Below are 11,743 nucleotides of genomic sequence, written 5' to 3'. Positions count from 1 at the left end.
ACGCAATACAGAGGAATATATAAACACATTAGCAGGTTTATGAACACTGGGATGGATGATTAACAGCTTGATTTTTACTTCAGAGGATGGTAATATTGCCAGGGTGGGGGAGAAACAATGAAGACCTCCAGGGAGAGGATGAGGTGGCTGGCAAATAAATAAAAGAAACAAAACCCCTTAGGTCCGTTCAAGATGGTGTTAGAGGCTACCTTGAAAAAGAGTGTGTGCTCAGCCTTGCTGTGCCCAGGGCTCAGAGGTACCACAGGTCAACTCATCCTGCCACAGCACCATTCTGCACAGTGTAGAACCCAACACCAAGTGCAGAGTTCCTCTCTTTTTGCCATCATGTTTATGGAGGTTTCCCCTTTTGCTAATAAATATTTGTTCCTCGGCCTGATGCTCCTTTTTTTTTACTTTGTTTTTATTTATACAATCCTTGCTCTGAAAAATCCACAATGTATTGAATCACTTCATGGTTTTGATTCTATATTTGAAGAACTGTGACTTTCTGCACACAGCAAGTAAATTTAGATGGAATTTACAAGTCAGTAAATATAGCTGGTATTCAAGGGTATCAGCAAAGGGACTCTCCAGAAATTCTAGATGCCATATTCCCTTGCATAAAACCAGACACAGTGCCAAACATCAATAAACCAACATGGTGCACCCTTTTCCAGGGATAAATCAAAGGGATAAAGAAGGGCACTCTTTGTAACCCATGCAGTCAAAAAACTGTTTAAGCATCAAACCCTTGCTCTGACTCCCCCAGTCCTCCATCTGCAGAATGAGGAGGAAGGAATTTACCCCAGCTCACAGCCTCTTGTGAGGGTAAGAAAACAGTGCATGGATGCCATGCTGTTAGACTCCCTAAGGAGAGAAAAAGAGCAAGGGGGAAATTTCACACATATCAGTCTTTTGGCCAAAAGGCCAGAAAACACTGGAGGTGGTGTCTCTAGAAGCACCAGCTCCACGTTAACCCCGCCTGGGGAGGCTCCAGCCAGCACCAGGAGCTGAGGACCAGGCACAGCTGCTGTCCAGCCAGGGAGCAAACACAGCAGTGACACAGAAAAATGAACGTAGCAGTTTGCCTTGATGGACCTATGGGGCCCAGGGCTTGATTCCACTTCCTAGTTTTCTTGTGGTTTCAGACCCATTTTTAATTGCTTTTTCTCATCAGGGAAAACAAGTATGTGAGCCGCAGGTCTTTGTTCCGTAAACTATCAAGTGCTAAGAAAATGTAAGTATTAGCACTGCTATTTATTTCACCCTTTGGTGTTTTGTCTCTCTTTCCTGATTGGTCTATGATGACGAATGTCAGAACTCTGTTCCCAGTTATACACCTCTTGGGCAAAGAGACAATGCAATGTGACATTTAACACAGTGTACCAGAGACCATCCTCCCTCTTCTGAACATTAAAATCACACACACAGCAAAAAGCACTCGTAACAATAGATGTATCTTTTATTCACAGATAAAAACTGAAGCAAGCTGTTATAATACATATTTATACAAAGGATTTGAAAAAACCATAAAAAGGAAGATGATTAGAAAATATGATTCATTATGAAATGTGGTATTACATACACTATTAAACCTTTTCAAAAGTATTTGTTTGGCAACAATTTATCAATAGTTTCCACACTTAAGTGGCCTCCTTCAAAAAAGCACAAATCTCATGCAGCATGTATAAACTTGATCCTGAGGGTTTGCCTTCCTTAGAAAAACTGTAAAAAGATATACTATTTGTCTTAAAAGTTCAAAATGCAAATGCTATATTTATAGTCAAAACTATATAAAAATATGGACCTAACTTAACATTTACAAAAACTTTTTGCTCCTTTTTTTTTTTTTGCCTGTTTTATGATTTTGGTAATAAACGTAATTCTCAGTTCCTGCAGTCAGAGAGGAAAAAAGAAAACCGAACAAAACCACAGTGCCCTTTGTAGACTTCCTCACATTAAGTTTACGACTCCCAAAAAGACCAGGTCTGTGAAAAGTGAGGTTAGTAACCAAGGAAGTAGGTAAGCAATTAATATATATCTATATATGTATATATAAAATGGAAAACAAACATTTATTTTGATCTGAAAAAGTAATAATACAAAACCTGAAGGTAAAACAATCATCTCAAAATGCCATAATACTCCTTTTCAATAGATAAATGTTCATAAAAATATCTTGAACCCTAACCAAGGAAACAATTATAATACAATTTTAATTCTGCTACATAAAACAGCTTTTCTATGAAACAAGAAGGCAAGTTCAGGTATGAAAACATAATTTACTTATTGCTTTTGCTACAATGTTGTTTGTTTTTTACATATAGTCATAAATACACTATACAGTATAAAATATTTTGTAGGAATACATTTTGTGGTCTGCTTAGGTTTGCTGGCTTTAATTCTAGCACCAAATACAAAAATGAAAATCAAATGAACTTTAAAGGCACTTCCATTTCATGTTTGTTTGTTTGTTAATTAACATCAGGTTTTGTACTAAATTTCTTCACTTCCCTCTGGTAGAAGCAATACTTGATCCTACTTTCATCTTTGTACAGCTCAGGTCACGTTGAGGCACCAAATGATTTATGAACATTCCCATTCCTCAGCTGTTTCTTTCTCTTACAACATTCATTGTTGCTTTTTAGTCTTCACCTTTCTTCCTTCACTTCCCAGCTACTTTATCCCTTTACTTCTTCATGTCAGACGACCCAGCTTCACTTCCTTCAGTCCCTTGAAAAACCTCTCTTCAAACCTCCACTTCCCTCACTCCATCCTGCGCATCGGATATCCCGATATCGAAGCACGTCACTATCATGATATGTGACTTGCACAGATTAACACACTGCTCCAGTTCTTCTGTCACTTGTTCCAGTGCCTCCAGGTACTCCTGTGACTCCTTATCAAGGTCAGGATCCACTTCAACTGTCAGACAAAAAAAGAACTGAGTAAGAGAAACAGTTTATCATAAAACATTATTCTATCACAAAGGAGCCAATATGGTAAAATAAAATTTAGTTTCTCTTGAACTAAGGTTTTTTTTCCCCTTTGTTCAGCAGATGTAAAACTCTACCTTGAGGCTCCAGTTATGCAAAGCACTCAGTCTGGGAACAAATCTCATGCCTCAATTTCACAGCTATAATATGGATATGAAAACAATTTTTTCCTTCTTTGGAAAGAAGAATAATAAAAGGGTATATATTTAATTTAAATAAACATCACATTTCATATTAATGGCACCATTTTGATGCTCTCTTCTGGTTGGTTTGGATGGGTTTTTTGTTCAAATAGTGTATTACAAAAATACAGATTTAGTCATAGAGTATTTTAGAACTCAATTCAGCAAAACATCTTAGCAAGTGATTAAGTTTTTCAGTGGGACTGCTGACATGCTGAAAAATCTGTTAGAGGGCTGATCATTTTGCTGTTTTTGTAAAATACTTACAGTCTTCTTTCCACTTATTTGGATCCATCATCAACCTGCACTTTGTCTCCTCCAACTCTTCCTTCAAAAATTCGTGCTTTGCCTTTATTTCTCTGATTCGCTGCTGGCGCCTCTCCAGTATCTTCAGCTTGGTATGGAAATACATCAGACCCTTTTAAGACACAGAAAGATCACTTCATGAATTTTCCTGTTGTGAGCTGGCCCATAACAGTCTGACAAAAATTGCTCTCAGATCACTATTTGTAAGAGTGAGGAGGCGGCTTGTTTTACTTGGTTGTGGGGTTGGTGGGGTTTTTATGGGTTTTTGTGGGGTCTTTTTATTTGAAGTTTACATTTATGGATTCTTATCTAGAGGAATTGAAAGCTTCATCACTTGAGCATTTGTTGCACTTCTCTGAATTAGCAAACATCTCCTAATACATTCTGAAACTACTACTGTTTGTAGATTATTTTTTTTCCCAGTAGTGAAAATGATAAACCCAGCCTAATAATGTCAGAGTTACAGTTAACACTAAAACATGAATTCTTATTTTCTAAAAAGCATTCCTACCTTCTCAACATCCTGGAAAGGCTATTACAAAAGAAAGGGGAAAAAGGCATCAGTAGAACATAGAATTGTGGTCTCTAAAATAGAATTAGCTGAAGTGTTTTCCAAATACAAGTAAGTTAAACTCAGTATATCCCTGATTTAATAGAATCTTGTCATTTACATAAAGAGTTAATGACCCTGTTGTTGAGGGACGCGGTAAGGTTCCACCAGCCAGGCTAGGATTATGAAGTCTTCTCATAATGTATTCATTGGTAACTTCCATTTACACCATCAGTCATGTTAGACACAATTAATTTTAGGCAGTAATCATTCTCATTTTCTGTGTTAAGGGTACCCCAACATATGAATTGTAAAATTAATAATTATAGTACTTTAATTGCATTCAATTTCCTGAACACCATTCTGGCATTCAAGCAAGGACTTTGTCTGTATATTGTAATTTAACTTGTCTACAGTTGTAAAATATGTTCTGACCTCAGTTTCCTCTTGTCTGTGTCGCTGTAAGCGTTCCACATCATCAATCTCATAAACTTTAATTTCAAATGGCTCTTTCAAAGTGCCTGGCAAAGGTGGTAGATCAACCCATTGGCCAGTGACACTGGGTTTTCTTCCTAAGGAGGCAGCATCTGGCAATGGTGCAGGAATCAGTCTGCGACGCTGGAGACCTAAAATACAAAAACAAACATTCCTCAGGCTCCAAGAGACTAACATGCTGCAGAACATACTGCAGTGAATTAAAGAAAGATCTAGGTTCTCAGCATACTTAGAAAGAAATGCTTTTCTTGATCTTTTCTTTTTAGTAAAATACCCTCAGGCTGCTAATTGAGTTACTGCCTTGACAAAGTAGGTTTCACTTGGTTCCCAGATGGGAGCAACAGCAGTTCTGCTCCCAAAACAGATGTCTGAACATCAGCTCTTTATTCTCTCCTTGCAGAAATATTTTGCCTGGATTGATTTTTGTTTGGTGGACTACAATGGTATTCATTACCTTGCAAAGGCAGTGAGATAGTGAATAATCTAAAACTAATACTGATAATGGCTTATTTATCTGGAAATCTTCTGCTCCCCCAGTTTAAGCCAAGCAAGGCTATCTAAGATCCCTGTCACTGCACTACATCTTTGCAAAGCTCAAACAGTTCCCTCCAGAACGACTACTGCTATTTTAGGGTGCTAAATACCAGCAGTGGGATTGAGAGACATTCAGAAGGCATCAACCAAGCTGCAACTTGAGCGCCTCTAATGTTGAGATGTCTCACACCTTTGCACCAGCACCCAGAAGGTCAGTGCATGACAAAACTCACCAATTCTGGGAGCCTTCAATAGAATGCTCTCAGATTTTGCAAGAAAATCATCCTGATCTGTTATGCTTCTGCTAAGGTTCAAGTTTCACTGAAGCAGAGACTGAATTATATCCTTCAAAAATGCTGATGCTCTTGATTGTAGGAGTTGGCACTCTGGTGCCCAGCTTTTTTTGTGATTATTAACTCTCTTACCATTCTCTAAAAATCTGACCTTTACAAGCCAAAGCATGTCTCAAGCCTGAGTACATGCATAGAGCTGGTCAGGCAACATTAACAAGCCTGCAGTCCAATCCCTAGGAAGAGGAGGGCTGAAGACCACCAAAAACAAGCTGAAATGACACAAGTAGCAGTAAGCATAAGCTGGCTTTAGGTGACTGGTGACAATAAATTTAGTACTTAATTGCCTCCTCTTATTAAAAACTAACTCAGAGGTGAAGAGTCTTTTTTCTTCTGCTCTTACAAAAGGAAGAACATCAAACAGACGAGACAGCTCTGCTCAAAGGACAACACTGCCAAAATAACTTCTGGGCTGAGACCTCTACAGGAGAACTAAGTGCAAACTAAGGCTGTCAGATAAGCCCTGTCATGAACTTCAACATGAAATGAAGAAAAATCCCAGCAGGCACCCCCAAAGCAACACACCTCCACTGATACCCCAAAAGTTACCTGCTTTACATATTTCTAAGAAAAACATCCCTCATTCTTAATTGCGCCCTTGCTGATTTCTAAGTAACAAGGACAAAATGGGAATGCTTTCAAAAGGGGAAGACTTGATTCTGCTTCTACAAAATCATTCTCACAACCCCAATCCATTCAGCCTGAAACACCACTACAGTCCTGCTGGATGAAGCCACACACTGTAACCCTGATCCTGTAACTGCTTTGGTGACAGGAGATCCCTCTGAGGAAAACACCAAACAGCTGTGGTTAAACACCTGTAATAAGCAGGAAAACTTCATCTCCTTCCACTGTACAAGCCAGGGTCAATGGCTTTTCTCCAGGAATGAAGTTACAGGGTAAGGGGACAGGTTTACAGTGACATACATGGGAGTAGGATCTGTCCTTAAATCCAGAGCCTCCAACATAGTCTAGTGTTACATAAGCTACTCCAAGAATATCTAATAATGTGCAAAGATTACAATAATTTTAGAACAGTAATAGGTCTGTACCAAGCATTTCTCGTAAGAAATATTTGATGCACTTCCTGGAAACCACATTTCATGCATAAAACACATTATTTTCTCAAAGTCTACAGTACTCCAAAAAAGTAATACATAATTTACTGATATAGAGCAATTATAACTGGAAAAAGAAATAGTTTTTCATTTTTAAAGACCTTATAAGTATTTCCTGGGGCAAAACCAAATAAAAATCCATCAGTGAGTAATGCCTTCTCAATATGCGTGCAACTCATACAGTTGTTAATATTGATTTGTAGGAAAGGTTTAAGAAGCTGATATGCTATGCAAAGAGAAGTGCAGCAAATGTTGCACTGTTTCCAAAATGATCACTTGCTGAAGCAACTCAGTTTACTTCACCAGAAAGCACCATGAGATCAACTTCATTTCATTTGGTTGCCAGAACAGAGCATCATGGCTATCTAGAGGGATTGCAACAATTGCCATTTTCCAACCAGAATTTCAGATCCAGCATACTGCTAATATTAGTTCCCACTATATTTCCAACAGTCAGTATGCCCAGGCTGCTGAAGAAGGCTGCTGGTTGCCAAAGATTCTTTACAATACCACAGGATTTCAAACTAGATCTGAGAAATGGACACTATAACACCAATCATATGACCCAGATTTTGAAGCTGACTGCACGCACACTTGACTGCAGCTGCACCAGCAGTGAAAGCAGTAAGGAAATACAGGAAATAAGGAAATATAAGGAAATAAGGAAAGGCACCAGAGGGAAGGAAAGGGGAGCTGGCCCCCATATGCCCACGTTTGTTTGGCATGGTCAGACACAGTGAGCCAGAGATGACCCTTCCAAGCAACTCTCCCAGTTTCCTACTGCTTAGAGTATCCACACACACACACTAGAATTTCTTAATATAAATACTATTAGAGTGCAATACAATAATGTTGTGATTAGCTGGTAGCATTAACCCAAGAGTCGCTGCATCTTACACACACACCCTACTGCTCTAAGCCTTACCTTTGGGTAATCTAATGTGCATTTAGCAGTCCTCATTAATTCACAAACACTCTTCTCCATTCCCAGCCCATTCCTTCATTTCTAAACTACAATCCTAGCCATTGTCTCTGGCATTCCCTCACAGACACCAAGCAGCAGAGCTCCTCCTCTCCTCACTGCCCTTCTCTCACCAGTCCTCCAGGTCACTCATTCAATCCTCACAAAAACTCATCAGCACTCATCAGCACCTCGTTTTTCCCAACCCACCCATAACACCCTCCTACTCGGGCCACCCTGGTCCTGGTCCTGCTGAGGGAGGAAGGAATGTCATCCCCCATCTGCCAGCAGCCACCTGCTACCTCCTCCCTCGCAGAGAGGCTGCCGGCACCCCGGGGCACTCACACCTCTCCTGCCCTCTCCACCGCAGCACCTGTGTCACACCTGCAGCTTTGAAGTAAAATAAATGACAATTAGCTGCTGTCACAGCAATGCACATGCACACACAGGCACATGCAGTCAGTCCACCTCCCTGCTGTGAGTTCCTTCCAAGCCTCCTCTCTGTCAGAGATGCCACAGAACACCTCCATCCTCAGGATGCAGTGGAGCACCAGTGAACACCTGGCCTCCTGCCCCATCATGTCTTACCTGTTGATCGTTTCTTGGGGGATTTAAGGCTCCTCATCCGACCCGGCGATGACATCCCGCTCTCGCTCATGGAGTCGTGTGCCGAGGAGGCGCTGCCGGTGGCCTCGCTGTCCCGAATCATGCTCTCATAGCCGCTGCTGCCGCCACTGTGGTAGAACAGAGCCGTCCTCCCCATGGCTGGTGGCAGCTCCCCGCTGAGGACGCTGCTGTTGTCACTGCCGTGCCCGCTGCTGTAGCGCTGCGGCCGCCGCGGCGCCGTTATCTTGCTGTAGGGAGACGGCAGCACCGGCATCTGTGACTTCTCGTCGCTGAGGTTGATGCCACTGTCATTGCCGCTGTCAGAGTCGGTGGAGCCTCGGAAGTGTCCCGCCTTGGCAGAGCCGCCCGACACCAGCTCGTTCACACGGCTGTTGGCCGCCCTCATGGCCTGCTTGGTGCCCATGATGGTCCCACGGCCGGGTTTGCTGCTGACAGGCTGCACAGAACGGGGAGCTGCCTTCCCACCAGGGGCCATGCCAGAGCCCTTCCCTGCAGGCTGTGCCAGGGACTTCACAGAGGAGCTGAGAGACTTTGACCCGCTGGCAGAGAGGCCCCGGTTTTTATTCCCATTGGCTTGCACCTTCTGGCTCGCTGTGGGTTTTGCCTGGCTGTTTTTACCAGGTGCAGGGGCGGTGAAGGGCAGTGGTAAACCCATACTGGAAGAAACAGGAGGGACCCCCAGCCTGGGGACAGAGCGCCCTGCCCGGCTGTTAGCAGTGCTCCCGCTGTCCCTCACCACGCTTGCTTTGGATCCAACTGATGTCAGGCTGTCACACCTCTCCAGAGACATGTGGCTCCCATATCGGTGCACAGTTTCACTCTTTGATGCCTTCACCTTTAAGCTCGATGTCATCTTGGGCAAAGAGTGGTCACCCTTCAAGTTCATTTTGCAGCTGGCACTTTCACTAAAGTAAGAGCCGGCTTTCAACCGTAAATCTGCCTCATCTTCAGCCTTTGGCGTGGCAGCTCTGGCAAAGTCCATGCCACAGGCTTTACCCCCACCGTTACCCAGACCAACAGGTTTCTGCTCCAGGCTCGATTTACGTACAGGAGGTGTTGGAGGTGTTGGTCCACCTGGTCTGGGCAACATGGTTGATTTCTGTGGTGCATTCTTCTTTCCCAGGGATGATTTCAAGCTGCCGGTGGCCAAGGAAGCATCCGAATTTCCTCGGGTCCCAGACTCTGGCAAAGTACTGTTAGCATGTGACACTGGCATCACTCCCAGTGTGGTGGCTCCTCTCTTCAGCTGTGGCATCTTCATCGCAACTTCTGACTTCTTTGCAGCTCCGCTGGAGGATTTACAGGCCATTTCACAACCATCCACAACCCTCTGTGAACAGGTGACCATAGTCTGTGACTTCGTTGGCCTGGATGCTGTGCCAAAACACTGGGCAGCCTTTTCTGGCTGCTTCTCAGTACCAAACGTGTGAGGTTTTGGACACAGCAGCGACTCTGCAGGTTTTGCTTCCAAGTGATAATCGGTACGTAACAGCCAAGGATCTTCAAACATACCATGTGGATTCTGCAGCTCTTTATAGCTGAGGACAGTATTATTGTGGATTGGAGAAGAGGTAGTTTTTGTTTTCCTAGGAAGACTAGAATGTATTGTTTCTATCACAGGAGCATCACGAGAATTACTAAATTTAATTTTTACTGGCTGATCAGTGACACAAAAAGCACTTTTTATCTGAGATGCTTTGGTAGTTTCAGAGGTTTGAGGGCTTTTGCTGATGCCTGAGGAAAGCTTGCTGGAACTCAAGCTCTCACTCTCTAGCTCAGAGAAGCAAAATCCACTGTCATTCAAAGCACTTTTCAGGGGGACACATAAATGGGATGAGTCCAAGTTGAAGGGTTCCTCGGACTTATTACAGTTGTAAGATAACTGTGGGACAAAACTGTCACTAGACTGGGCTCCATCACTTTCAATTGTACAAATGCTGACTTCACTAAGCCATGAACTGATGGAGGAACGTCTGCTGCTGGTAAAGGGATCCTTAGCAAAGGGCACAACAATATCAATATTTACACCAGTAGAAGCTTCCTGTGAGGTATAAGCATCAAACTCATCATTTATGCTGCTGATAATACTGACTGGCCTCGAACCCGACGCAAGGGCCTGAAGGGAGCAGTCACTGTTAAAGCTAATGATACTGGAAGGTCTCCCATTATCCATAATTCCACTAATAGAGAGCTCTTCCACCACTGTGAAAACAAGCTCATCCTCTCCATTCAGCTCAACAGGCTGCTGCAAAGTCACTGTGGTGGTCAGTATATCCCGATCAAAACATTTCCCTCTGAATGCTGACCTGAAGCTGTGTACCTCTATCGCACCTGACTGACTCTGGGTGTTGCTACCAACAAGGAATGTGCTTCCTAAAGGATTTTGCTCAGGTTTGTTTGCCATCTGTTTGCTCATTCCCACAGGAGGAGTCCGAATTGCATTGCTATTGTCCAGCTCCAAATTCTCAGCTTTGGAGCTTGGGGAGTGTTCTCTCTGCTGTGGAGGGGGAGGCGCTGGGCTTGGCAAAGGTCTCTTCACATACAAGGACTTTTCCTTAGTGACACATTCAGCTGTGGCCTTACTCTGCTCTGGATTCCTCAAGGGGCTACACCTTGATGTCTGCAGGGAATCATTGATTGTCTCTCTCTCCCCCTCTAGGACAGAGTCTATTATTTTGTTGTCAGCTCTGCTCTGCAGCTTGGAAAGCTCTGCTTTCAAGTGAGGTGTGCTATTTTCTTGACAGTTGCCATTGCCACCCCTTGGTGCAACAGCCTGGAAAGAAAGGTTATTTCCTTTTTTCGGGGATGCAGTTTCTTGTGGAATCAGTTTCTTAAATCCCCCAGAAGGGGAGGATACTTTTTCCTTTATCAACTTAGACTGTGGATTTTCTGTACTTCCAGGAACAGGACTGCAATTGGACCCAGTTTCTCCACAAGCAAAATTCATGGGTTCCTCACTTCCATCAATGCACTCTAACCTTTCCTGCAGTTCAGCAAAAGTGTTGCATTTGAAATGGTCCTTGTCAGAACTCCTACCAATTGCAGAATTGTCTTTATTTCTCTTCTTATTTAGGGACGGGATAATGGGAACAAACTCTGGTGGACCTTCATTATCTGTCAATTCCCTGTCAGACAAAGCTGCACCGTTGGGACCAACATAGATGACAGTATCACAAGACTGTTCACTGCTGGAGGAATAATCAGGATCACTGGATATATTCAGGACAGGAAGGTCAGGGTCAAGGGCAACAGTTCGTGGGTGGAATGGTCGCAAATGGGGCGGTCTCCGGACATGTCCTTCTTCACAGGAACTCTCTCCTCCAGATGAGCTGGATGCATACTGCAAATGACAAGGAACAGAGAAGTTATTAGTACCAATTGATAAATAAGTATATACATGTACAGTAAATTATTAAAAGGTCAGGCTGCAATATACTCTGTGCTTTGTGTATATTATCACAACTACATCTAGTGGGAAAATATTAGAAGGGAAGGTAAATTAAAATAACATGCTAAATGGATTTTACTGTATTAATAATAATCTAACAATCACACCTTTTCAGATAATTTCTATTAAATATTATTCATTTCTTTCTTCTTACTAGTTTTCTGTTCCTCCTTCAT

General features: G+C 42.7%; 1 protein-coding gene across 1 annotated transcript in view; it reads right to left on the bottom strand.

Moving 5' to 3' along the window:
- Positions 1 to 1,444: 1,444 nt before the first annotated feature.
- The window catches only part of KIF26A (kinesin family member 26A), a 92,669-nt gene continuing 82,370 nt past the window's right edge, over positions 1,445 to 11,743 (bottom strand). Inside the window, exons 12-15 of the mRNA XM_058845243.1 lie at positions 8,081 to 11,459; positions 4,470 to 4,660; positions 3,446 to 3,596; positions 1,445 to 2,925 (exon numbers count right to left, since the gene is read on the bottom strand). Coding sequence (XP_058701226.1) covers positions 2,750 to 2,925; positions 3,446 to 3,596; positions 4,470 to 4,660; positions 8,081 to 11,459 — 3,897 coding nt within the window. The 3' untranslated portion in view covers positions 1,445 to 2,749. The remainder of the gene's footprint in view (positions 2,926 to 3,445; positions 3,597 to 4,469; positions 4,661 to 8,080; positions 11,460 to 11,743) is intronic.

The sequence above is a fragment of the Poecile atricapillus genome, chromosome 1 (assembly GCF_030490865.1).
Source record: "Poecile atricapillus isolate bPoeAtr1 chromosome 1, bPoeAtr1.hap1, whole genome shotgun sequence".
NCBI classification, from domain to species: domain Eukaryota; kingdom Metazoa; phylum Chordata; class Aves; order Passeriformes; family Paridae; genus Poecile; species Poecile atricapillus.
The sequence above is the reverse complement of the archived record's forward strand: the minus strand, read 5'-3'. Positions and strand labels throughout refer to the sequence as shown.